General features: G+C 41.6%; 1 protein-coding gene across 2 annotated transcripts in view; it reads left to right on the forward strand.

Annotated features, from left to right (window-relative positions):
• RELA (RELA proto-oncogene, NF-kB subunit) overlaps positions 1-24,533 on the forward strand; it is a 34,396-nt gene extending 9,863 nt beyond the window's left edge. Inside the window, exons 2-11 of one of the 2 annotated variants that reach the window (XM_073658430.1) lie at positions 7,414-7,452; positions 9,112-9,260; positions 9,944-10,092; positions 10,284-10,375; positions 10,471-10,605; positions 12,115-12,219; positions 13,082-13,291; positions 13,993-14,073; positions 21,060-21,119; positions 21,976-24,533. In XM_073658430.1, coding sequence (XP_073514531.1) covers positions 7,414-7,452; positions 9,112-9,260; positions 9,944-10,092; positions 10,284-10,375; positions 10,471-10,605; positions 12,115-12,219; positions 13,082-13,291; positions 13,993-14,073; positions 21,060-21,119; positions 21,976-22,568 — 1,613 coding nt within the window. In that variant the 3' untranslated portion in view covers positions 22,569-24,533. Of the gene's footprint in view, positions 1-7,413; positions 7,453-9,111; positions 9,261-9,943; positions 10,093-10,283; positions 10,376-10,470; positions 10,606-12,114; positions 12,220-13,078; positions 13,292-13,992; positions 14,074-21,059; positions 21,120-21,975 lie in introns of both variants that reach the window. The other variant, XM_073658429.1, reaches the window with a different exon arrangement.
• Positions 24,534-27,942: the final 3,409 nt, after the last annotated feature.

A 27,942-nucleotide genomic window follows, 5' to 3' on the forward strand; every position in this document is an offset into this window, starting at 1 on the left:
CATTCCCTGAGCTACCGCTCAGGGATCCATACTGCTGCGAGAGATGTGAGCATATCGTGCACTTGGAAGCCCAAATCCTGGATCTAAGTGCTCAGATAGCGGTACTGAGGAGCATCGACAACATGGAACGGAGTTTGCTGCTCACCGAGCAGACACTCAATGGGTCAACACTGGGGGTGGAGCTTAGTGGGGAAGCGCAGGCTGAACAGGCAGGGAGCTGGGTAACAGTTAGAAGGGATAGAGGGAAGAAGTATAGGAAGGCTGGTTCAGAACCGGCATTATTGGAGCACGACAGATCCTCTGACCGCCGGGGGAGTGTATGCTCCAGTAATGAGGGGGAGGGGGGAAGTGTAGGGCAGGCTAGACAGGTCCTGGTAGTGGGTGACTCTATTATTAGGGGGACAGACAGGGCAATCTGTCACAAAGACCGGGATCGCCGAAGGGTGTGCTGCCTCCCTGGCACTCGAGTCCGGCACATCGCGGATCGGGTTGACAGGTTACTGGGTGGGGCTGGCGAAGACCCAGCGGTCATGGTCCACATTGGCACCAATGACAAAGTGAGTGGTAGATGGAGGGTCCTTAAAAATGATTTCAGGGATCTAGGTAGGAAGCTTAGGGCAAGGACCTCCAAGGTAGTTTTCTCAGAAATACTACCAATCCCGCGAGCCACACAGGAGCGCCAACGGGAGGTTAGGGAGGTGAATAAGTGGCTAAAGAGTTGGTGCAAGGCAGAAGGGTTTGGGTTCATGGAGAACTGGGCCGACTTCGCTGTCGGCTACAGGCTCTACCGTAGGGACGGGCTGCACCTCAATGGGGAGGGTGCAGCGGTGCTGGGGAAGAAGATGGCTAATAGGTTGGAGGAGTTTTTAAACTAGAGACGGGGGGGGGGAAACCAAGGAAATAGGTGGGATGTGAGGCAAGCAAGGGGGAAGGGGAGAAGTGAATATAATGAGGGTGGAGAGGGGGGTGGGGATAGTACAGTTAGATCGTTAGAGAAGAATAGGATGCTAAATAACCCCAAAGTTTTATCTTGCATGCTGACCAACGCAAGAAGCCTGACCAATAAGGCGGATGAGCTGCGGGCGCTTATATCGGAGGAGAGGTATGACATCGTAGGTATAACAGAGACTTGGCTAGACGATAGCTACGACTGGGCGGTAAATTTAACAGATTATAGTTTATTTAGAAGGGACCGGAAACAGGGGAAGGGCGGAGGAGTCTGCTTATATGTAAAGTCACGTCTAAAGCCCAGACTAAGGGAAGATATAGGAGAGGGAGAAGAGGGGGTCGAGTCCATGTGGGTAGAGATAGAGGGGGCAAAAAATAATAATAAAATATTACTGGGGGTCTGCTATAAGCCACCCAATATAACAGCGGAGAATGAGAAACTGCTATTAGGACAAATAGACAAAGTAGCAAAACATAATGAGGTGATTGTAATGGGGGACTTCAACTACCCGGATATTGACTGGGAAACAGAAACCTGTAGATCGCAGAAAGGAAAAAGGTTCTTGACAAATATCAAGGATAATTATCTCTCCCAACTAGTGCAGGAACCAACGAGAGGGAAGGCCGTGTTGGACTTAATATTGACTAATAGGCCTGATAGAATAACTGAGGTACAGATAGGGGGGCACCTAGGTAATAGCGATCATAATATTATCAATTTCAAAATGCCCTTCAGTAGGGTTATCAATAAGGGAACAACTAAAACATTAAACTTTAGGAGGGCGAAGTTTGATGAGCTGAAAGAAAACCTTCAACTTATAGACTGGGACAAAGTTCTTAATCAAGGAAATACGAATAGTAAATGGGAAACCTTCAAAATAATTCTGAATACTCAGTGCGAGAGGTATATACCGTATGGGAATAAAAGGGCCAGAAATAAGAGGAAACCAATATGGTTGAATAAGAACGTAAAAGGGGCGTTAAATAGCAAAAAAGAGGCATTCAAGAGATTAAAACAGGAAAACAGTAAGGAAGCACTAATGTGTTACAAGGAAAAAACGAGAACCTGTAGAAAACAAATAAAAATAGCGAAGGAGGAAACAGAGAGACGTATTGCTAGGGAAAGTAGATCAAATCCCAAACTGTTCTTTACGTATATAAATAGTAAAAGGATTAAATCGAATAATATTGGACCGATAAAAAGTGATGAAGGCAAAATCATAGAGAAAGATGAGGATAAAGCTAATCTATTAAATAAATTTTTTTCGTCAACTTTCACAAAGGAAAAAGAACTAACAGGCGAAATGAGAAGTGACAAACTTAATCCTCCACTAAGTATGACAAATCTAACCCAAGCTGGGGTACAGAAACGCCTCAGTAACATTAAAATAAACAAATCACCAGGACCTGATGGCATACACCCACGGGTACTAAGGGAACTAAGTAATGTGATAGACAGACCGTTATATCTTATATTTAAGGACTCTGTTGAGACTGGGTCTGTACCACTTGATTGGCGACAGGCGAATGTAGTGCCAATATTCAAAAAGGGAGCGAAAAGTGACGCCGGAAACTATCGGCCGGTGAGTCTGACGTCCGTTGTGGGCAAAATTTTTGAAGGCTTTATTAATGAGGCAATCATGGAGCATCTTGATGCTAATAATCTATTAACCCCGAACCAACATGGATTCATGAGGAATCGCTCCTGCTAAACAAACCTGATTGACTTCTACGAGGAGGTTAGCTCTCGAGTAGATCAGGGGGAACCAGTGGATGTCGTGTATCTCGACTTCTCAAAAGCGTTCGATAGCGTGCCACATAATAGGTTGGTATACAAAATGAGAATGATGGGGCTGGGGGAAAATGTCTGCAAGTGGGTAGCTAACTGACTAAAGGATAGAAGGCAGAGGGTGGTTATAAATGGAATATACTCAGATTGGGTAAGCGTCACTAGTGGGGTACCACAGGGGTCTGTACTAGGCCCAATGTTATTTAATATCTTTATTAACGGCATAGTCAACGGGTTAAATAGTAAAATATCAATATTTGCAGATGACACAAAGTTATGTAAAACAATTAATACAAAAGAGGACAGTGCAGACCTACAGAGGGATTTGGATAAGCTGGGTATGTGGAGCATTAAATGGCAAATGAGGTTTAACGAGGAGAAATGTAAGGTCATACATATGGGAAGGAAAAACTGAAGTCACCAGTACTCACTGAATGGGAAATCATTGGGGAATTCAGAGATGGAGAAGGACTTGGGCATCTTGATTGATAGCAAACTAAATTGGAGTGCCCAAAGTCAGGCCGCTGCTGTAAGGGCAAACAGGGTAATGGGATGTATCAGAAGAGGTATAGCTGCAAAGGAGGAGAACATTGTTCTTCCACTGTCCAAAGCACTGGTCAGACCACACTTGGAATACTGTGCTCAGTTATGGGCCCCAATATATAGAAAGGATATAAATGAGCTTGAAAAGGTACAAAGGAGGGCAACAAAATTAATAAGGGGAATGGAGGGACTGCAATACCCAGAGAGGTTGGCAAAACTAGGACTATTCAGCCTGGAAAAGAGAAGATTGAGGGGGGACATAATAAATGTGTACAAATATGTTAGGGGACAGTATAGAGATCTTGCCCGGGATTTGTTCAAAAGGAGGGATATTACGGTAACAAGAGGGCACTCACTAAGACTGGAAGAGAAAAGGTTTCAGCACCAGCATAGGAAGGGGTTCTTTACGGTAAGAGCAGTGAGAATATGGAATTCACTGAGTGAGGAGACGGTAATGTCGGATTCACTACACCAGTTCAAGCGGGGACTGGATGCTTTTCTAGATACCAGGCAGATTTCTGCATATACTTAAAAATAGAATAAAATAGTAGGTTGATACAGGGATTTATTCTGACTGCTGGTTTCAGAGTCGGGAGGGAATTTTTCCTCAGGTGAAGATTGGCTAAATCATTTGGGGTTTTTGCCCTCCTCTGGATCAACTTTAGCAATTACAGAACTAACAGGTCGAACTTGATGGACGCAAGTCTTTATTCGGCTTTACTAACTATGTAACTATGTACAGTCCAGCCATCATTTATAATAAATGGCAGCATGTAAAAAAAAAAAAAAAAAAGCTGCAGGATTCGGCCACCAGGCAGTACGAGTACAGTTTATTGAATACATAGAGGATGTGGAGACAGATGACTTAATGGGACAAGATTTTGAGGAAAATTCAGAACAAGGGAACTGGGAAGGGTTAGATTAGTGAAGGGAGGTGATAGGCCTGTCTAAAAAGTTGTGTTTTTAAAGCCTGATTAAAAATGTGGGGGCTAGGTATTAATCCGATCGTCCAGGGTAGTCCATTCCAGAAAACTGGAGCAGCACGAGAGAAGTCTTGAAGTAGAAAGTGGAAGGTCCGGATAATGGAGGATGTTGGACGCTACAGCGATCCCGACAACGATACGACCTGTCGGGGATCGTTGCTGCGTCGCTATGTGGTCGCTGGTGAGATGTCAAACAGTCAGATCTTCCCAACGACGCAGCAACGATGCCGCGACCCATAACGACCTGTATAACTATGCACGCCTATGTGTTTCTGTGTCTGAGTCGTCAACAAGGTCGTTGGTAAGGTGTCAAACACAGCGATGCATGCTACCCAGCGGGGCCTCAACGATCAAAGAAATGTCCAGACCATTCCGACACGACCAGCGATCTCACAGCAGGGGCCTGGTCGCTGCTGCGTGTCACACGTAGCAAGATCGCTACTGAGGTCGCTGTTGCGTCACAAAACTTGTGACTCAGCAGCGATCTCGCTAGCGATCTCTCTTAGTGTGACGGGGGCTTTAGATCGGTGATAGACAGAGATGAGGGAGGAGATATAGGGTGGTGCAGAACTGTGGAACGCTTTGTGTGTGAGAGTGATAAGTTTGTATTGTATTCTGTAGCGGATGGGTAACAAGTGTAATGACTGGCACAAGGTGGGGGCACCAGTGAAGCAGCTGGACCCTGACCGCAGCATTCAGGGCGGATTTGAAAGGAGAAAGTTTGGTAAGAGGGAGACTGATCAGAAGAGAGTTGCAGTAGTCCAGATGAGAATGAATAAGAGTTTTTGCAGTTTCAAAGGTGAGAAAAGTTTGGATTCTGGGGTTTTTAAGATGCAGTAACATGAGCTTAAAACACTAGAGACCGAATATTAATATTCAATCTCGACGCAAAGGTGAACTTTAAATCTCTTAACCTTCATAGCATTCCAACTGTAGTTATATTGTTAACTCCATATTTGTGAGTGATTCAGCAAGATTCTTAACAATGCTCATAATTATTTGTGCAAGCTGTTTCTAGTGATAACAAGCCTTGAAATAGCACATCAAAAGCACCTAAGATAGAATTGTTAAGATAAGTGCGCTGAGAAACCAAAGAACGGCACAAACAAGTTGAAATATAAAACACAAAACTCATGTTCTGCTCTAAAAATGAAGAATGGCGGTAATCTACCGCAACTTTAAAGGATTATTCCCATGTTCATGGTTGATCAGCGCAGGTGCTGGGTGTGGGTTACTGCTTGTAAAAAAAAATTACAATATACTGATTACATTTTATCCCTTACTGTGATATTAACACTTTTCTTAGGTTTACAGCTCATTGCTAGGTGACTGACCAACTCTGCTGCCTTCCAGCAGTGGCCGAATTCTTAACACCCGGAACTCCCGCCGATCAGCCATTCCTGGTGTTGGTGGCAGACGAACTGCTCAGTTACGGAGCTGCACAGATTGTATAATGGCTGCAACTGGGTACTGCACATCCGCCCCTTATTAAAATTAATAGGGGGTGGATGTGCAGTACCCGACCGCTGCCACTATTCCGTAGACGGAGCTCTGATTTCTGCCGACAACAGGAACAGCTGATCGGCGGGCGTGTCGGGTGTTACACCCTCGCCGATCAGACTTTGATGACCTATCCTAACGATGGGCCATCAATGTTAAAGTCCTGGACAACCCCTTTAATATCTTAAGAACGGCTTGCAAAAGTGGCATCCAACAATATCCATCTATGAAGATGGGAATTACCCTTTAAACAAATTTACATCTCAACAGTATATGTTAAATAGCATTGCCTAATATATAGACTAATCTCTAGACCTACCACAATACATATTCATTATTTTTAGCTGCCAATGTCATTAAGACTTTTGAAGAACATTATTTCCACCTATATTTGGAAGTGACTCTCTTTTGCAAGACAATTATTAACCCTTTTTTTTGTGTTTGAGAAAAATCAGACATCCAAGCAATGTAATGATTAAGGACATGGCTCTGAAACGCGTTTCCTACTTTTGCATGAATTATTCCTAGTTGTTCTACAGATCTACAATAAAAATGTATTTTAACAAGAAGCAAAAAAAATCCAAAAATAAAGATTCACCAAATTTAAAACCAATTTTAAATTTTATTCCAAATGTATAAAATAAATAAAATTCCATTAAAAGGAAGGTGTGCCAAATAGAAACTGCAAAAAAGGAAGAAAAAAAAGTCCTTTCATGTGAAGTTTATAGATGCTGACGCGTTTTGAGGCAAACACATCATAGTCATAACCTAAATGAAAGAAATAACTCCATAGTTTACAAACCCTATCGGAGGACACCAAAATGTGTTCAAAGACGTGATCGGGTTAAGCGGACTGATCTGATCTACATTATTAAATATTGTATACTTGTATAACATATTTATAATTGTATGTGTTTTTTTATTTATATGCAAGTTTTTTTTTTTTTTTTCCTTTTCTTTGATTTTGTTAACCTGATAACGTCTTTGAACACATGTAGGAGGGTGTTTTTTTCCGGTGGGGTTTTTCAACTATGGAGTTATTTCTTTTATTTAGGTTTTGAGTAAGAGCTGTTCACCTCGAAACTTCATCAACTTCTATGGATTTAGCACGAAGGGACGACTTTCGCTTTTTGTGCAGTTTCTATTTGGCACACCACCTTTTTAAATGGCATTTTATTTTTATACATTTGGAATAAAATGTAATTTTTTTTAGATGTGCTGGATCTCTATTTTTGGCCTTTTTTTCTTCATGTTAGATTTGGATTCTGTGCACTCATCGAGACAGCGGAGCTGGATGATTCTTTTTTTTCTTAGATGTATTTTAACAAGGCAGGAGTCCTACTGCTGGATCTTATCTCTTCTGACGTCTGAATGAGAGCTTACTTTCAATGATAGAGAGGATAACTGTTGATCGTTGGGGGGGTGCTGAGTGTTGGACCCTCACAAATCTGATATTAACGAACTACCGTCACGTTAGGTCGTCAATATCAAAGTAAGTGGACAATCCCTTTAAAGCTTGCAGCTGGATAGAGTGACTGTGTATGTGCGGTGATCACGTTTTGTTTCTGCACTGTAATGTATTATCCATTACGCCTTCATTATAATTTAATGGTTTTCACAATTTATTTTTTTCCTTCTCTTTTTTTTTAGAAATGATTAATTCTTTTACAAAAGACTGGATTATGTCAAGTAAGAAATTATCTATCATCTTTAAAGGAAATCCCATCATGTTGAAAATGGTATCTGATCTGCAGGCAGGATGTTGTAGAGCAGGAGGAGCTGATCAGATTGTTATACATATTTGTAGGAAACATTTCAGTAAAACTCATTTTATTCACTGAAATGCCTCGTGTTCATATGTAAGAGTCAAGTGGACAGTCCAAACTCTGTGATTGTGCATGCACATATAGCTGTCCGTCATACTAGAAGGAATGTTATTCTCCGGTTGGCCCGCCCGCTGGACTTCCGGTTGGCCCGCCCGCTGGACTTCCGGTTGGCCCGCCCGCTGGACTTCCGGTTGGCCCTTCCACATATAAACACCTGGGATTTCAATGAATAAAATGCAAGTTTTACTGAATTTTAGTGTATCGATCTGATCAGCTCGTCCTGCTTTATAACATCCTGCCTGTGGGTGAGAGACCATTGTCGTCATGACACTGTTTCTTTAATCATAAATGTTGATGTTCTTTCTTTTCTTGGATTTTCTTATTAGGGCTAATGCATCTTGTCTTTCTTTTCTACTTTTAGGCTATGTGCCCACAATGCAGAAATGCTCTGGATTTTTTCCTGAGCGTTTCTGCATCTCCCTGGCAGAAAAAAACGCATGCGGATTGTACATGCGGATTGTACATGCGTTTTTCCTGCCAGGGACATGCGGAAGTGAAGCGTTCTTCACATGCATTTCCGCATGCGGATTGTCAAGCGCTTTCCAAGCGATTTTTAGCATCACTTGGAAAGTGCTTGACAACTTGGTCACACTATATAAATCCATGCAACCGGCATGGATTTATATAGTGTGACCGAAAGAATGGTTAAAAATAAAAAAATAAATCTATACTTACCTTCTGATGGCCCCCGGAGTCTTGCTTCGCTCCATTCTCCCTTATTGGCCGCTCGCGGTACACTGAAGGACCTGCCGACGTCAGCGGTTGCGTGATCCGTCACATGACTATGACGTCAGCGCAGGTCCTCCAGTCCATCGCGAGCTGCCGGCAAGTGAAGACGAGCGCACCGGGGCCGCCAGAAGGTAAATATAATATTTATTTTTTATTTTATTCTTTTTTTTTACAGGTACTATGGTACCCAGGTCCCGAGGAGAGTCTCCTCTCCTCCACACCCGGGTACCATCCGCACATTGAAACGCATGGATTCCGCAGTGATGCGTAATCCATGCGTGTCAATGGCGGCGAAAACGCAGCACTTCCGCAAAATAATTGGCAGTGCTGCGTTTTTTTCCGCAATGATAATCCGCAGTGGAAATTTCTGCAGCATGTGCACAGCACATACGGATTATCATTGGGGACATGGCAGACCTTCTACCATGCGTTTTGTAAGCGTTTCTGCAGCTTTTTTGCCTCTGCGGGAATGCTTAAAATACGCATCATGGGCACACAGCCTAAAGCCACTTTCACTCATCAGTATTTGCAAACCAAAATCAGGACTGGTTCCGAAATACAAAAAAAGTTAAAATCTCCCCTGGGTAATTTCCCCCAGGTTCCGCTCCTGGTTTTGACTTGTTTACTCTGAAGGAAAAATAATGAATAAAATCCTGCCTTGTGATAGTCGCCTTATCCTAAAAGTATTTTACATTTATTCTTGGTTTTATTATCATTTATCCTGTGTATACAGACCAGTCTCCCTCTGTTCCATATGTGGAGATTATTGAACAGCCAAAACAGCGAGGGATGAGATTTCGGTATAAGTGCGAGGGTCGTTCTGCTGGAAGCATTCCTGGGGAGCGAAGCACAGATACAACTAAAACACATCCCACTATTAAGGTCAGTACTTAAATGTTTGATTGGAAGCTCTCTGTGTGCACTGTGCATAGGCAGAAAGCTGCCAATCTATGGTGGGGGCTGGGTTACACAGATTAGCTGGACTTCCTGCCACATGACACCTAGTCCTCTAGCGATAATCTCCTGCTGATAAATCACTGATTATATTGAAACTACAACAAACTGCTGAGCAAGGGACACATCCCTGGAATCAGGGTCTCTGCCCTAACATTACATAGCAAAAACATAGTGATTCCCTTTAAATATGTATATGCTATTTTTCACAAGGCTGATTGTTCCTCAGTTTTTAAAAAGCAATTGCCGCATGCAAACTAGTGTTTAGGCGTATGGTACAAGCTTGACCATCTATAGGTTATATCTATATCACAGTTTGTATGTTCCAAGCCAAAATGAGTGAATTAAAAAGCTAAAAAAAAAAAAAAAAAAAAAAAAAATCCCTTGTATCAACCTAACCACAAGAGCTGGCGGTCAATCGATGAGCTAGACCGTCCATAGTCAGAAACCTACACATAATGCAAAAAACTATAAATATAATCTATTTAAAATATATTTAATAATTGGGTCTTCTATAAGCCATGTTGTTCCTAAGGCAGAACAATATGAGATGATCGGTGCAAGCGAATTATTAGGATTTATATCCCACATTAAGACTTTTTTTACGTCAGGTAAACAATTACCAAGGTCCGGCCCGGATAAGGATATCTTTGGTTGCGAAAGATGCCCCCCATAAACCACACCCTCATGAACTTGTCGGAAAGGATTGCAAAGATGGTTATTATGAGGCTGAACTGTCGCCTGATCGTAACATTCACAGGTAATTATTAACCCCAACCACAAAGCAAATGTACAATGGATTGCTTCTTTACAGCCTTTATGGAGAATGAGTGAGAAAACAAACTAAAATAATAATAATTTGACTTTTTTTTGTAGTTTGTTATATTGTGTTCTTTAAATTCAGCATGGATTTGCATCATCATGTTCTGCATTAATGTATTTTTTAATCAGTTTCCAGAATTTGGGAATTCAGTGTGTGAAAAAGAGGGAAGTGGAAGAAGCCATTACACAGCGAATTCGGACCCATAATAATCCCTTTAACGGTAATCTATAAGTATACTGTACTCTTGCCGTATCATCCTGTTTAGGCTGCTGTTTAGTTTGTAGAATATATATTTATTTTTATTTCTTTTTCTAGTCTCCCCTGAAGATCTGAAGTCCGACTATGACCTGAATACCGTCTGCCTTTGCTTTCAAGTTTACATCCGTGACCAGAGCGGAGGGTTCGCTCCTCTCGTCCCATTTGTGGTTTCTCAGCCCATCTACGACAACAGTAAGTCGCTGCTCAAGACCTTGACATTCAAGGATCCAGAATGTGAAATTCTATTAGTCTTGGTAATCAGTAATTGACAGTTTTTGATAATTTGATTTTATTCTGTGTTTCGACCCCAGAACTGCAATGTGATATGGATTTTACTATCACCAGATTAAGATATTTTTCTGATTTAAAAAAAATAAATAAATAAAAAATTATAGTTTCAAAGAGTGTTTTTTGTTTGTTTTTTTTAATTTGGGCCGTCTTTTTTTCTATGCTTTCATGTGAATTTGGTGTACAAGACTTTAAGACACCAACGGGGACTAACAAGAACAATGGAAAGAAAAAAAAAAAAAAAAAAAAGGTTCAAAACACCCCCATTTTCTTCCATTAAAAAAATACTTACTATATTTTGCGAATTATATGATGTACCCCAAATTTTGGGGAGAAAAATAGGAAAAAAATGTTTTTAATGAAACGGTGGTGGGTCTACTAATCCGAAAAATCCAATATGTGGTATCGCCACTTTCAGAAATGTCCACCAAAATATAAAAATGATTAACCCGATTGTTAAACAATGTAAACAAAAAAAAAAAAAATTCAATATGACCTTTTTTTTGGTCCCTGCAATGCCACAAAAAATGCTGTAATTGGCGATCAAAACGTCATGTCCGTCCCAAAATTGTATCAATAAAAACGTTATCTCGCCCCTCAAAAAAAATAAGCCGTCACACAGCTCCATCGACCACAAAATGGAACCGTAACTGGTCTCAGAAAATGGCGACACAACAAAAAAAACAAAATTTTTTCACCACTAAAATAATAAAAACTGGACATGTTTGGTATTGACGTAATCGTACTGTTTGGTCATTTTTACCACAAAATGTACAGCGCTATAAAAAAAAAAAAAAAAAAAAACATTCCCAAAAAAAACCGAGCCAGAATTGCATTTTTTTTTCACAATTTCTGCCCACTTGGAATTATTTTTTTTCCTAGTTGATTATATGATAAATTGAATGGTGTCATTCAAAAGTACAACTCGTCCCGCAAAAAAACAAGTTCTCTAATGTCTATGTGGAGAGAGAAATAAAAAAAAAAAAAATATGGCTCTGAGAAGGGGAGGAAAAAATAAAAACGGAAATTGACTGCATAATTTTTGCTCTTAGAATTTTGCACCAGGGACCCGTTCCTGTGCCACTGCATGTATATGTAGATATTCTATATTGTCCAGTTTTCACGCTGGTCTCTTAAGCCGACTATTTGCAAGAATTTTTGTATTTTAAGTCTGCTTCGTCCATCCAGATGAGAAGTGTGTTTTTGATGTCAGCCCCTGAAAAAAAATTGCCAACCTAATTACAAAAAAGAAATGCTTTTGTAAAAGTATCCAATTATTGAAGGCAAAACTTAAATACATGGGACAAAAAAATATAGTAAAAGCATACTAAAATAAAGGTGATATTATGTAACTGTTATTTGCTTGTGGTACAATTGTGTTTCCTTTTGCGCTTTTCTTGTATCATCTTGTAGGAGCTCCGAACACTGCCGAGCTGAAGATTTGTAGAGTTAACAAGAATTCTGGAAGTTGTTTGGGAGGCGATGAGATTTTTTTACTATGTGATAAAGTGCAAAAAGGTACAGTGTCATATATGCCTTCAAATGTCCTTTTGATGTTCTTACTATAAAAGTACTGTTTTTATATACTTAGAACATTTACAATTCCGTTGCTATTGTTGTATTATTTGGGTGTAATTCTTAAGTTTGCTGCCTGGTAGACAACTGACTCGGGCACTAACCCCTGAAAAATAGTTGATTTCTTCTACAGTTAAAAAAAAAAAAATATCCAGCACTTTAACATTGAGGTTTTATCCTTAGCAAAGAGCCTCTTATATTGATGACTTATTCGCAAGATCGGTCATAATTATGAGATCAGTGGGGTCCAAAACCAAGCACCGCCCACCAATTAACTTTTGTCTCCTCTAGTCGTTGCTGGATATAAGCAATGTATGGGACTGAAGACAGCAGCCCTGTCCTCTGCTAAGGGGCCTCTGCTGTGTAATAGATCTTATATTCAACTCAAGTGAAGTAAACGGTCATTCAACAGAAAAAAAAATAGTTTTCTAAATTTCTTGAATTGAGCTTGTAAGTTCTGCTCTGAAACTGACTGGATCCTGACAGCTTTATTGCAGCTTCACTTGGCCGGTGGGCACAGGCCAAGCTGCACGTGTCCGGTGGGCACTGGCAAAGCTGCACCTGCTTGCAGTATTTGGGAATGCACAGTAGAGCCAAGGCAATTCAACCATACCGCCATCCTGAACAGTCAAAAAGGAATGTGTTTAATGCTGTTGATTACTTTTCTTAAATATTTACATTGCAGGAAACAAATGTTTATCAAGTAGAAAGAAACTGTTTTATATACATACACAAATATATATGTAAATGAAAAGGGTTTTTAAAAAATAAAAGATAACTTGTTTTTTTTTTAACTTCCCAGAAGACATTGAGGTTGTGTTTGTACATGGAAACTGGGAAGCACGAGGGTCATTTTCCCAAGCGGATGTTCACAGGCAGGTAGCTATAGTCTTCAAGACACCTGCCTACCAGGATCCAGAAATCCGGCACCCTGTGAAAGTCCAGATGCAGTTGAGAAGGCCATCTGACAAAGAAGTCAGTGAACCGATGGAGTTTCAATATGTACCATATGAAGGTATGTTAGCTCCCATTTAAAGGGCAGGTGCAGACGGCCGTAGATCAGAGTGTGATCAGAGTGTGATCAGAGTGTGATCAGAGTGTGATCAGAGTGTGATCAGAGTGTGATCAGAGTGTGATCAGAGTGTGATCAGAGTGTCTTGGATGAGGAGAAGATGGACAAAATAATTTTCTCCATTCTGTCAGTGTGCGGAAATCTGACTGCATTCAGATGTCAGAGTGCAGTCCGATGTTTTCAATACACTCATTGACTTGCATGGCGGAGTGTGATCCAAATATCTGATCCAATTTGGGCATGCAGCGTTTTGTTTTTTGCCTCCTCAAACAATCTGCCTCAACATTATAGATAACGTGCACATTTTAAAAAAAAATCCTTACCTTACAATTATGAATGCCTTAATGCAATATTGCATCAGTGTAAAAATGTATGTACTAATGTATATAAAAAAAAAAAATACAAACTTTTTCACTAAAACATGCCTATGTTTACGTGCAGCTGCTATCACATACTCACCTAAATATACCAAACATCTAACACTCCTTAAGACCGTTTAATTTTTTTATATATCTTAGTATTGTTTAAATGCATCAATTATTTCTTCACTCCCCATACCCGCGAAACGTGAAGATGCATCTAAATCTGGTAAATTCAAAATGTCATAAGAGAAGTGAGGTCAGGTTTTGTATTTTATTGTCTAGGCGACCTTCATCATATCGAAGAAAAAAGGAAAAGAAGTTTGGAAAGTTTCAAGCATATTGTGAAAAAAAGCCCTTTTGCTGGTAAGCTTACTCTGCATACTCTGCATTTGCTATTGTTACCTTGTATTCGAGAATGTCTGTTGTGTATTGTTTGATATACTTATATTTCACTTTGTTCTTTTACTTTATTTCTGAGTCTCCTCCTTGCCCTATGGAAACTTGTAACATCAAACAATATAATGTATAAATGTGTGTCAATTAAAAGCAAGAAGACATTTTTTTTTATAATATTCACTAAGTTAGAATATATATATGTATATATATATATAATATATATTATTATATTTATTTATTTTAGTGTGCATATAAATATAACATTTTTATATAGTGGTATATGACATTTTATATTTTTTATGTTTTGTATAATATTAACCCCTTAATAACATCTGACGTACTAATACGCGTCTGTGCCCTGGGACTTAAGAGCCAGACCCGTATTAGTACGTCATCGCGATCGCGCCCGCACACAGGCTGTGCGGGCGCGATCGCCGCCGGGTGTCAGCTGATTGTCACAGCTGACACCCGGTACTATGTGCAGGGAGCGGTCACGCACCGCTCCCAGCACATTAACCCCCGCGATGCTGCGATCGAAGTCGATCGAAGTCGATCGCGGCATTGCGGGGGCAAGGGGAGGTGATCGGCGATACTCACCTCCTCTTCCGGCTTCCAGCGCAGTCTGCAAAGGCTTCCCGGGTGTTGCCATGACGACCCGATGTCGTCATGACAACATCCGGGTCACCAGAGAGCAGGAAGATTGCTTGGACATGCGCAGTGCATCTCCAAGCAATCTTTGCACTGTGCACTTCTGACAGCCTTCATGGCATAGGGATGGTGCTCCATTCCTGTGCCATGCAGGCGATCAGAAAAAAAAAAGTGAAAGTCCCAGAGTGGGACAAAGTAATAAAGTGTATAAACTGTGTGAAAGTGGAAAAAAAAAAAAAAAAAAAAAAGTGCAAAAATATTATAAAAAAATAAAAAAAATAATACACCAAAAATAAAAATATAATGTACCCATCAATAAATATTATTATAAAAAAAATTAAAAAAAAACAATAAAAGTACACATATTTGGTATCGCCGCGTCCGGAACAACCTGACCTATAAAACTGTCCCACTAGTTAACCCCTTCAGTGAACACGGTAAAAAAAAAAAAAAAAAAAACAAGCAAAAAACAATGCTTTATCACCATACCGCCAAACAAAAAGTGGAATAACACGCGATCAAAAAGACGCATATAAATAAAAATGATACCGCTGAAAACGTCATCTCGTCCCGCAAAAAACAAGCCGCCATATAGCTCCATCAGCCGAAAAATAAAAAAGTTATAGCTCTCAGAATAAAGCGATACTAAAAAATATTTTTTTCTATAAAATAGCTTTTATTGTGTATAAGCGCCAAAACATAGAAAAATGATACAAATGTGGTACCGCTGTAAACGTACTGACCCGAAGAGTAAAGCTGCCTCATCAATTTTACCACACGCGGAACAGAATAAAAAAAAAAAAAAAAAAACAATTCCTGAATTGTTGGTTTTTGTTTATTCTGCCTCCCAAAAATCGGAATAGAAAGCGATCAAAAAATGTCACGTGCCTGAAAATGGCACCAATAACAACGTCAAGTCATCCCGCAAAAAACGAGCCGTCACATGACTGTCTGCCAAAATCTGGAAAAATTATAGCTCTCAAAATATGGCGATGCAAAAACTAGATTTTACAAAAAATGCGTCTTTTAGTGTGTGACAGCTGTCAGTCATAAAAACCCCATATGATTCTGGCATTGCTGTAATCACACCGACCCGAAGAATAAAGTCGTCTAATCACTTATACCGCACAAGGAACGGCGTCAAAAATAAACTCTTGAGTTAGGATTGGGCTAGGGTTAGGGCTGGGTTTGGGGCTAGGGTTGTGCTGGGGCTAGGGTTGTGCTGGGGCTAGGGTTGTGCTGGGGCTAGGGTTGTGCTAGGGTTAGGGCTGGGGTTGGGATTTTTTTCAAAAGTAAGAAAAAAAGATGACGATATGGCGACTAGTGTTGAGAGCAAGTGCTCGCTACTTGAGTTTGCATCGGGTGCTCTGGTATGCATTTAGTATCGTGGGTATTTGAGTGACATGCTCGAGTCTCTGCCCCATATGCTTCGCGGCCAAAAAACTTTACGGGGATTGCCTGCCATGCACGAGCGATCCCCGCATGTTTTTTTTTGGGTGTCTAATAACTGTGAAACATGCGGAGCAGGGACTCGAGCATGTCACTCGAGCACACGCTGTACATGGTGCATACCTGAGTACCCGATGCAAACTCAAGTAGCGAGCACTTGCGCTCAAGAATAATGAAAACTTATTCAATATGATTACCTAATGTAAACAAATAATGTGCCGTACCTCTGGGTTCAAAATGTTCACTATACACCTTAATAAAATCTTTGAGGGGTATAGTTTCCAAAATGGGGACACTTGTGGGGGAGCTCCACTGTTTAGGCACATCACGGGCTCTCCAAACGCGACATGGTGTCCGCTAACAAATTGAATGGAAAATCGGCTCAAATTGTTAGCGGACGCCATGTTGCGTTTGGAGAGCCCCTGTGTGTCCAAACATTGGAGCTCCCCCACAAGTGACCCCATTTTGGAAACTAGACCCCCCAAGGCACCTATCTAGATGCATAGTGAGCACTTAGAACCCCCAGGTGCTTCACAAATTGATTCGTAAAAATGAAAAAGTGAAAATAAAACACTTTTTCATTTTTATGAATCAATTTGTGAAGCACCTGGGGTTCCAAGTGCTCACTATGAATCTAGATAGGTGCCTTGGGGGGTCTAGTTTCCAAAATGGGGTCACTTGTGGGGGAGCTCCAATGTTTGGGCACACAGGGACTCTCTAAATGCAACATGGTATCCGCTAACAAATTGAATGGAAAATCGGCTCAAATTGTTAGCGGACACCACATTGCGTTTGGAGAGCCCCTCTGTGCCCAAACTTTGGAGCTCCCCCACAAGTGACCCCATTTTGGAAACTAGACCCCCCAAGGCACCTTTCTAGATGCATAGTGAGCACTTGGAACCCCCAGGTGCTTCACAAATTGATTCGTAAAAATGAAAAAGTGAAAAAAAAAACACTTTTTCATTTTTATGAATCAATTTGTGAAGCACCTGGGGTTCCAAGTGCTCACTATGAATCTAGATAGGTGCCTTGGGGGGTCTAGTTTCCAAAATGGGGTCACTTGTGGGGGAGCTCCAATGTTTGGGCACACAGGGACTCTCCAAATGCAACATGATATCCGCTAACAAATTGTCGGCTCAAATTGTTAGCGGATATCATGTTGCATTTGGAGAGTCCCTGTGTGCCCAAACATTGGAGCTCCTCCACAAGTGACCCCATTTTGGAAACTAGACCCCCCAAGGCACCTATCTAGATGCATAGTGAGCACTTGGAACCCCTAGGTGCTTCACAAATTAATTCGTAAAAATGAAAAAGTGTTTTTTTTTTCACTTTTTCATTATTACGAATCAATTTGTGAAGCACCTGGGGGTTCCAAGTGCTCACTATGCATCTAGAAAGGTGCCTTGGGGGGTCTAGTTTCCAAAATGGGGTCACTTGTGGGGGAGCTCCAAAGTTTGGGCACAGAGAAGCTCTCCAAACGCAATGTGGTGTCCGCTAACAATTTGAGCCGATTTTCCATTCAATTTGTTAGCGGATACCATGTTGCATTTAGAGAGTCCCTGTGTGCCCAAACATTGGAGCTCCCCCACAAATGACCCCATTTTGGAAACTAGACCCCCCAAGGCACCTATCTAGATGCATAGTGAGCACTTGGAACCCCTAGGTGCTTCACAAATTGATTCGTAAAAATGAAAAAGTGTTTTTTTTTTCACTTTTTCATTATTACGAATCAATTTGTGAAGCACCTGGGGGTTCCAAGTGCTCACTATGCATCTAGAAAGGTGCCTTGGGGGGTCTAGTTTCCAAAATGGGGTCACTTGTGGGGGAGCTCCAAAGTTTGGACACAGAGAAGCTCTCCAAACGCAATGTGGTGTCCGCTAACAATTTGAGCCGATTTTCCATTCAATTTGTTAGCGGATACCATGTTGCATTTAGAGAGTCCCTGTGTGCCCAAACATTGGAGCTCTCCCACAAGTGACCCCATTTTGGAAACTAGACCCCCCAAGGCACCTATCTAGATGCATAGTGAGCAGTTGGAACCCCCAGGTGCTTCACAAATTGATTCATAAAAATGAAAAAGTGTTTTTTTTTTCACTTTTTCATTGTTACGAATCAATTTGTGAAGCACCTGGGGGTTCCAAGTGCTCACTATGCATCTAGATAGGTGCCTTGGGGGGTCTAGTTTCCAAAATGGGGTCACTTGTGGGGGAGCTCCAATGTTTGGGCACACAGCAGCTCTCCAAACGCAACATGGTGTCGCTAACAATTTGAGCCAATTTTGCGTTAAATTTGTTAGCGGACACCATGTTGCATTTAGAGAGCCGCTGTGTGCCCAAATATTGGAGCTCCCCCACAAGTGACCCCATTTTGGAAACTAGACCACCCAAGGCACCTATCTAGATGCATAGTGAGCACTTGGAACCCTCAGGTGCTTCACAAATTGATTCATACAAATGAAAAAGTGTTTTTTTTTTCACTTTTTCATTGTTACGAATCAATTTGTGAAGCACCTGGGGGTTCCAAGTGTTCACTATGCATCTAGATAGGTGCCTTGGGGGGTCTAGTTTCCAAAATGGCGTCACTTGTGGGGGAGCTCCAATGTTTGGGCACACAGGGACTCTCTAAATGCAACATGGTGTCCTCTAACAAATTTAACGGAAAATCGGCTCAAATTGTTAGCGACACCATGTTGCGTTTGGAGAGCCGCTGTGTGCCCAAACATTGGAGCTCCCCCACAAGTGACCCCATTTTGGAAACTAGACCCCCCAAGGCACCTATCTAGATGCATTGTGAGCACTTGGAACACTCAGGTGCTTCACAAATTGATTCATAAAAATGAAAAAGTGTTTTTTTTTTTCACTTTTTCATTGTTACGAATCAATTTGTGAAGCACCTGGGGGTTCCAAGTGCTCACTATGCATCTAGAAAGGTGCCTTGGGGGGTCTAGTTTCCAAAATGGGGTCACTTGTGGGGGAGCTCCAAAGTTTGGGCACACATGGGCTCTCCAAACACAACATGGCGTCCGCTAATTATTCAAGCAAATTTTACAATCAAAAAGTCAAATAGCGCTCCTTCCCTTCCGAGCCCTGCCGTGCGCCCAAACAGTATTTTTTCCCCAAATATTGGGTATCTGCGTGCCCAGGGGAAATTGCACAACAAATTTTGGGGTCCATTTTTTCTTGTTACCCCTGTGAAAATAAAAAAAATTGGGTCTAAATTAACATTTTTGTGAAAAAAGTTAAATGTTCATTTTTTTCTTCCACATTCAAAAAATTCCTGTGAAGCACCTGAAGGGTTAATAAAGTTCTTGAATGTGGTTTTGAGCACCTTGAGGGGTGCAGTTTTTAGAATGGTGTCACTTTTGGGTATTTTCTGTCATAAAGACCCCTCAAAGTGACTTCAAATGTGATGTGGTCCCTAAAAAAATGGTTTTGTAAATTTTGTTGGAAAAATGAGAAATCGCTGGTCAACTTTTAACCCTTATAGCTCCCTAACAAAAAAAAATTTTGGTTCCAAAATTGTGCTGATGTAAAGTAGACATGTGGGAAATGTTATTTATTAACTCTTTTGTGTGACATATCGCTCTGATTTCAGGGCTTAAAAATTCAAATTTTGAAAATTGCAAAATTTTCAAAATTTTCGCCAAATTTCCGTTTTTTTCACAAATAAACGCAAGTGATATCGAAGAAATTTTTCCACAATCATGAAGTACAATATGTCACGAAAAAACAATCTCAGAATCAGGGGGATCCGTTGAAGCGTTCGAGAGTAATTACCTCATAAAGTGACAGTGGTCAGAATTGTAAAAATTGGCCCGGTCATTAACGTGCAAACCACCCGCGGGGCTTAAGGGGTTAAATACATTTTTAGGTATAATGTTATGTCCTTTACAAAATACTTTATATAACTTTTTTATTTATTTATTTTTTTTACTCCTGCTTAGGTGACATACATTTGTACATTATTTTATGCTGCAAGTTTCCAAATGGCAAACCTTTTTTTTTTTTATTTAATGCAAAAGTTTTCAATATCAAATGTAATACAAAATTATCGTATTTCACTTTTTTCATCACCAGGACCATTAACCTAAATAAAACCTAAAACCTAAAATGATAAAATATTGCATTCTCATACCTTAATTATGCTTTGCTTATATAGCGCCATCATATTCCATAGCACTTTACAGATATTATTGGCACTGTCCCCATTGGGGCTCACAATCTACATTCCCTATCAGTATGTCTTTGGTGTGTGGGGGGGGGGGGGGACCGGAGAACCCAGAGGAAACCCACGCAAACACGGGGAGAACATACAAACTCCTTGCAGATGTTGTCCTTGGTGGGATTTGAACCCAGGACCCCAGCGCTGTAAGGCAACAGTGCTAACCACTGAGCCACCGTACAGTGCTAACCACTGAGCCATACATTTTTATTTTATTTTTTTTAAAGTAGACACCTACACATTAGAGATAATGACACCCAATGTTTTAGTCCAATTGACACATGCATCAAAACATAACATTTTGTCAAAAGAAAAATCACACATTCATGTCTATAGTTAAACACATTCAAAATGGACGGAGTTCAAACATGACACTTAGGTGTATTTAATAGAAGAATTAACAAAAGAAACGCTCCCTAAATGTGACAGTTGGAGAAAACATATACTTTCTCATTTGTAAGAAGGGCGATAACATGAAGAAAAGTTCCTGTGACGGGGAAGTCACCTACAGTTTATTCTCCCCCCAACACCTCCCTTTCTCTTTTTTTTTTTTTTCAAAGTGAGTTCAATGTAAAAGTGAAGCCTGACATGTTTGGATCAAACTTAAAAACAATTCCTGATTTGTGCTTTTATAGGGGCTGAATTTAAGACCCAACGAAAAATTGCTGTTCCAAGCCGGAATATTGCAAAGATTGGTATGTATGGTTATGGTGCCTATAGTATTTTCAGTACTGTGGCATGCAGGTTTTTGTTAATTGCAATATAAATTAAAAATCCTAGTTTATATTCAGCGCGGTGCAGAACTTTTAGGCAGGTGTGGAAAAAATGCTGCAAAGTAAGAATGCTTTAAAAAATAGAAGTGTTAATAGTTTATTTTTATCAATTAACAAAATGCAAAGTGAATTAAGAGAAATTTTAAATTGAATCAATATTTGGTGTGACCACCCTTTGCCTTTAAAACCGTATCAAATTATCAATTCTTCTAGGTACTTTACCCCTCCGCAAAACGGGATTCTGACGTATGCGCTGACAAGGCCATAGATTACATTGGTGCCGGCAAAGCGACTGTGTGCTGTCGTGCATCATTTTAGGGTGTGTACACCTACTGGAGACTGACACCTAGAAGCAGTTTACCACATCTTAGTGACCACCTCCAGTAGGCGTATACGCCCAAAAATGATGCATGATGCAGAGCACGTTCTCTGTCGGCACCACTAAAGTCTATGGCCCCCTGTCTGCGCATACTCCCCGCAAAACGGGATTTGGACTTAAGCCCCGATAGGACCAACGAACGGGTGCCAGAAAGCACGATAATAAAAAAAAGTGGGTCTCCTGTCATCATGTGCGTTATGAATATACCAACCGTATGTTATAGTCCAGTAAATAATGACCATTTTCCAGGCTAGGTAAGCTGTTTGCTATATAGTGTTAGCGATCATCCCAGCTCTATGCCTTGTCTACACTGGTATCTTATTCGGGGCTTGAGGAAGGGGGATTGGTTACGTTTTACAACATTCCATGATTCCGCTTCTATTTTTTTTGGATTCTTAGAACCTTTACCGACATCAGTTCAGAGGAACTCGCCGATGCCGATGCAGATCGCTCCTTCAGTCTCTGCATACCCAGTTACTGTGGTGAAAGCGGATGCTGGAAGCTCGATGACCCCGCTCTACACTGTAAACGCTAACGATTTTAGCAACCTGGGATTTTCTCCACTACCTCCTGCTCCGCAGCCTCCAGCATTGGTAGAGGAACGTTTGGACTCTGTGTTAGGCTATCCTTCCTTCACAGATGATGGAAATCTTGATCTAGTAAACATGCTGCAGAACGACCCGGACAGCCATTGTGCAAGCCTGAGTTCTATTGACAATAGCGATTTTGGGCAACTTCTCAGTGAATCTCAGTCTTCAAGTACTCTTTCACAAGGTCTTCATGAGTCTGGGGCTAGCCAAAATACCCTGATGGCTTATCCTGAATCTATTACTAGGCTGATGACTACTGGACCCAATGAGGTGGCAGGAAGTGAAAATTCAGAAAGGCTTGACAGTGCACTAATGAATGGGTTTTTTGACATGCAACAGGCAGAATGTTTAAACTCTATGTTGGACCTTGACTTTGCATCTTTCATGGGCTCTATGAAATGAAATGTAACCCTACGAAGGCACTATACATAACTCAACGCTGAGCAACATACATTCAGATACATGGATCTCCCCAAGATAACAGTGGCCTCCCGAAGTGCTGTCATCTTGGTCATACTGGAACTCCGATTGTGCTGGCCCAATTATATTCACATCCGTTTGAGAAGAAGCTTGGTTTTGGAAAACACAACCATACAGTCTGTAAATTATTGCAGAAACTGGGGCTTAATGATTTTTGAAACTGGGAACAGAAGGTGCAATTTTCATCAACTAGAGGGGGCTTTGTATTTTTTTATACTCTAATTCGTGAATCCTAATTCATGAGGCTTTTCAATGAATGTACACAATTTTATTTTAGTCCTTAGGTTGGCTATTCTTCAAATAACAATTTTTTTGTTGGTGAAAGAGGATAGCCAGGTTATCATTGCTTTTCACAATTTGCTAAAACTATCACTATTAGCAATTTACTAATATATACATAAGTACAAGGTCTATTAGTGTATAAATAATATATATTATACACACACATTGTGTGTATGCATGTGTATACATTATATACACAACGCACTGTGGGGATAATAAGTATTTGATACTCTGCCGATTTGGCAAGTTTTCCCACCTACAAAGAATGGAGAGTTCTGTAATATTTATCGTAGGTACACTTCAACTGTGAGAGACGGAATCTAAAGAAAAATCCTGAAAATCATATTGTATGATTTTTACATACCATATTTTGCGGTACGTAAGACGCACCCCAAATTTTGGGGAGGAGAAGAAATTTTTTTTTATATAAACCGGTGCGTGTTATAATCAGCTTCCCTGGGGGGCTGAGGCGTTGGTGGAGCGGGGTCCCAGGTGGCAGGGTCAAGGCAGGAGTCGGGAGATTGCTGCTGCTGGAAGCTTCTGCCTTCCGGCAGAGGCAGGAGTCTGAAGATGGCTGTGGTCCCCTAGCTGTGGGCCCTTTGCTTGCAGTAGGTGTCCTGTGGTGCGAGGGCTCCGCTGACATTTTGTAAAAGCCACAGCCCCGCACCTTCCATACTGTTCCATGCAGCGGTCTCTGGGAAAATGGCCACCGGAGGCGGCGCATGCTCAGATTGAGATCTTGGCACTGAGATCTCCCGAGATGTCAATTGCGCAGCCGCTGGCGGCCATTTTCCAGAAGACCGCCGCATAGAACAGTTTGGAACACCTTCTGGAAGCATGGGGACCGCAGCCATCTTCCGACTCCGCCTCTGCCAAAAGGCAGAAGCTTCCGGCAGCAGCGATCCTGGGACCCCGCGCCGGTAAGCGCTTTGGATTATACAGTTCGCATTATAAGACGCACCCCCATTTCCCCCCCCCAAATTTGGGGGAAAAGGTGCGTCTTATAATCCGAAAAATACGGTAGTTAATTTGAATTTTACTGCACGGAAAAACGTATTTGATACAATAGAAACCTTTTGTTTGCAATTGCAGAGGTCAGATGTTTCCTGTACTTCTTGACCAGGTTTGCACACACTGCAGCAGGGATTTTGGCCCCCTCCTCCATACAGATCTTCTCCAGATCTTTCAGGTTTTCGGGCTGTTGCTGGTAGTGATGAGTGAGCGTGCTCTATTAACCCTTTAATCAAGCTCGCCCGGGTGCCCGGCTTCTATGTTTGAGCCGCTGCATGTGTTAAGGCTGTGTGCCCACTATGCTTTTTTTTTAAGCGTTTCCGCTGCGGCAATTCCACTGCCAAAAACGCTTAAAAACCGCTTGGTAGAAGGCCTGCCATGTCCCCCAATGATAATCCGCATGTGCTGTGCACATGCTGCGGAAATTTCCGCTGTGGATTATCATTGCGGAAAAATCCGCAGCACTACCAATTTTCCGTAATCGCGGCGTTTTCACCGCCATTGACTTACGTTGAATCGCTTAATATCCGAATGACTACATGTGCACATGCGGATATTAAGCGATTCATTGTGCGGATGGTACCCGGGTCTGGAGAAGAGGAGACTCTCCTCCAGACCCGGGTACCATAGTACCTGTAAAATAAAAAATATACATTATACTCTCCTTCCGATGGCCTCCGGTCTGTATGATGTGTCCTGGCTCCCTGGCCGCTCGCGATGGTCTAAAAGGACCTGCCATGACGTCATTTAGTCATGTGACAGGTCTCACGACCGCTGACGTCTGCGGTCGCGTGACCCGTCACATGACTAGATGACGTCATGGCAGGTCCTTTTACACAATCGCGAGACACTGGGAAGACTGGACGCATTGGAGGAGGAGACCGGGGGCCATCGGAAGGTGAGTATAATTTTTTTTTTTATTCTTTTTTATTAACTAACTTGGTCACACTATATAAATCCATGCCAGTTGCATGGATTTATATAGTGTGACCAAGTTGTCAAGCACTTTCCAAGTCATGCTAAAATCGCTTGGAAAGCGCTTGACAATCCGCATGCGAAATCGCATGTGAAGAACGCTTCACTTCCACTTGTCCCTGGCAGGAAAAACGCATGTACAATCCGCATGCGTTGTTTCTGCCAGGGAGATGCAGAAGCGCTCAGGAAAAATCCGGAGCATTTCTGCATCATGGGCACTTAGCTTTAGACAGCTGCTACACATGTGGCCGCTCAAACATAAAGCACCCCCAAAGTATGTTTCTCCCACCTTGCTTCACGGTTGGGATGGTGTTCTTGGGGTTCTAATCATCCTTCTTCTTCCTCCTCCAAACACGGCAAGTGGAGTTGATGCCAAAAAGTTCTATTTTGGTCTCATCTGACCACGTGATCTTCTCCCATGCATCCTCTGGATCATCCAGATGGTCATTGGCGAACTTTAAATGGGCCTGGACATGTTCTGGCGTGAGCAGGGGGACCTTGCGTGCCCTGCAGGATTTTACTCGTTGACGGTGTAGTGTGTTACTAACTGAAATGCATGAGACTGTGGTCCCAGCTCTCTTCAGGTCAGTCATTGACCAGATCCTCCCGTGTAGTTCTGGGCTGATTCCTGAACCCTCTCAGATTAATCCTTACCCCACGAGGCGAGATCTTGCATAAAGCCCCAGACCAAGGAAGATTGACAGTCATCTTGTGTTTCTTCCATCTTCTAATAATTGCGCCAACAGTTGCCTTCTCACCAAGCTGCTTGCCTATTATCCTGTAGCCTATCCCAGCCTTGTGCAAGTCTAAAATTTTATCCCTAGTGTCCTTAGACAGCTCTCTGGTCTTGGCCATGGTGGAGAGGTTGGAGTGTGATTGATTGTGGGGACAGGTGTCTTTTATACAGGTAATGAGTTCAAACAGGTGCAATTAATACAGGTAATGAGTGCAGAGTAGGAGGGCTTTTTAAAGAAAAACTAACAGGTCTGTGAGAGACAGAATTCTTGCTGGTTGATAGGTGATCAAATAATTAAATTGTATGATTTTTACATACTTATTTCATGCAATAAAATATTATGTGATTTTCTGGTTTTTATTTTTCGATTCTGTCTCTCACAGTTGAAGTGTACCTACGATAAAAATGACAGATCTCTCAGGTGGGAAAACTTGCAAAATTGACAGTGTCAAATACTTCTTTTCCCCACTGTATGTATTAGTGTATGCATTTGAGAGAGAGAGATGGATAGATATACATATTGTGCGTGCGCATGTGTATATTATATACAATATGTATTGGTGTGTATATAATATACACATAATACACACTGGTGTGTATATTATATGTACACTAAGGCTAAGTGCCCACGATGCAGAAATGCTGCGGAGCGTTTCTGCATCTCTATGGCAGGAAAAACGCATGTGGATTTTATGCCAGGTAGAAGCATTTGTCAAGTGTTCTTCACTTGCATTTCCGCATGTGGGTTGTCGGGCGCTTTTCCAAGCGACTTTAGCATCACTTGGAAAGTGCTTGACAACTTGGTCACACTGTATAAATCCATGCAAAAACATTATACTCACCTTCCGATGGCCCCCAGTCTCCTTCTGCGGTGCGTCCGGTGTCTTCGGCGGCTCGCAGTGCTCGAAAAAGGACCTTCTATGACGTAATTTAGTCAATTGACAGGTCGTCAGCGGTCGCTGACTAAGTGATGTCATGGAAGGTCCTTTTACACCAACGTGAGCGGCCGGGAGCAAACGGACCATCAGAAGGTAAGTATGTTTTTTTTTATTATTTTAATTTTTTTTAGCTACAGGTAATATAGTACCCAGGTCTGGAGGAGAGTCTCCTCTTCTCCAGACCCGGGTACGATCCGCACATTGGATCGCATAATATCTGCATGTGCTGTGTACGTGTAGGCGGATATTATTCAGTGCAAGTCAATGACGGCGATTTTGCCGTGATTCCGCACAATTAATGGTTGTGCTGCGGATTTTTCCGCAATGATAATCCGCAGCGGAAATTTCCGCAGCATGTGCACAGCACGTGAGGATTATCATTGGGGAACATGGCAGACAACTTAACATGCGTTTTTAATGAGTTTTCACGGCGGAAATGGTGCCGCGGAAATGCATTAAATCCGCATTGTGGGCACACAGCCTAATGCATACGTGAATAAATATATATATATATATACACACATTTGTTTCTATTAATAAAGGCTAAGGCCAAAATCTCTTCAGAGGAGGACATTTTGGTGCGCAGCATGTAATAAAAATTAGTTAAGTGGCTTATAGTGATGTTTCCAGCATATTTGGAAAAATTAATGATAAAGTGATCAACTTAAGACATGCATTTTTTTTTTTTTTTTAACAAACCCATATGTATGAAATTATATCGTATGCATTCACTAAGAATCAGTCTTATAAATCTTGTAGTTTGGTGTGCTGATTTGTAACAACCCAATATACTTCAGTCTCTTGATCTCGTCTTTATTTCTTATTAGTAGAGGTTGTTAATTCTAGTGATGAGCGCAAGTGCTCGTTACTGAAGTTTGTCTAGGGCGCTCAGTTATGCACCGGGTGCTCGAGTGACATGTTCGAGTCCCTGCGGCAGGATGTTTTGGGGTTCAAATGCGCGCCATGCAGCGCCCTTGACTTTTTGTGACTTTGGACTCCCAAGCGATAGATGCTACTGTACACACGCAGGTGCCATTTTGCTGGAGAAAAAAAAGTAGCCTCTCCCAGCAAACGAGATATGCTACTGCGCATCCGTGGGGGCCGGCGCCATATTGCTGCAGGCAAATTTCTGGATTTGTACCACAGAATTATACATGCAGTATGCAGGTCAGTGAAAGCACAGTGACCTGCCAAAAGGCATACACTGGAATACATAAGCAGAGCACCAGATAAAGCCCCCCACAGTATATCTATCTCAAAAATGAAAATAAAGATTAAAAAAGAACCACAGGATGGATTTCCTCAACCAAGGTATCATATTAATCGGTGTAATGTCACCCACCGGACAGTGTAT

This window comes from Phyllobates terribilis, unplaced genomic scaffold, assembly GCF_046119375.1.
Source record: "Phyllobates terribilis strain yellow unplaced genomic scaffold, ASM4611937v1 Scaffold_13__5_contigs__length_258822181, whole genome shotgun sequence".
In the NCBI taxonomy this organism is placed as follows: domain Eukaryota; kingdom Metazoa; phylum Chordata; class Amphibia; order Anura; family Dendrobatidae; genus Phyllobates; species Phyllobates terribilis.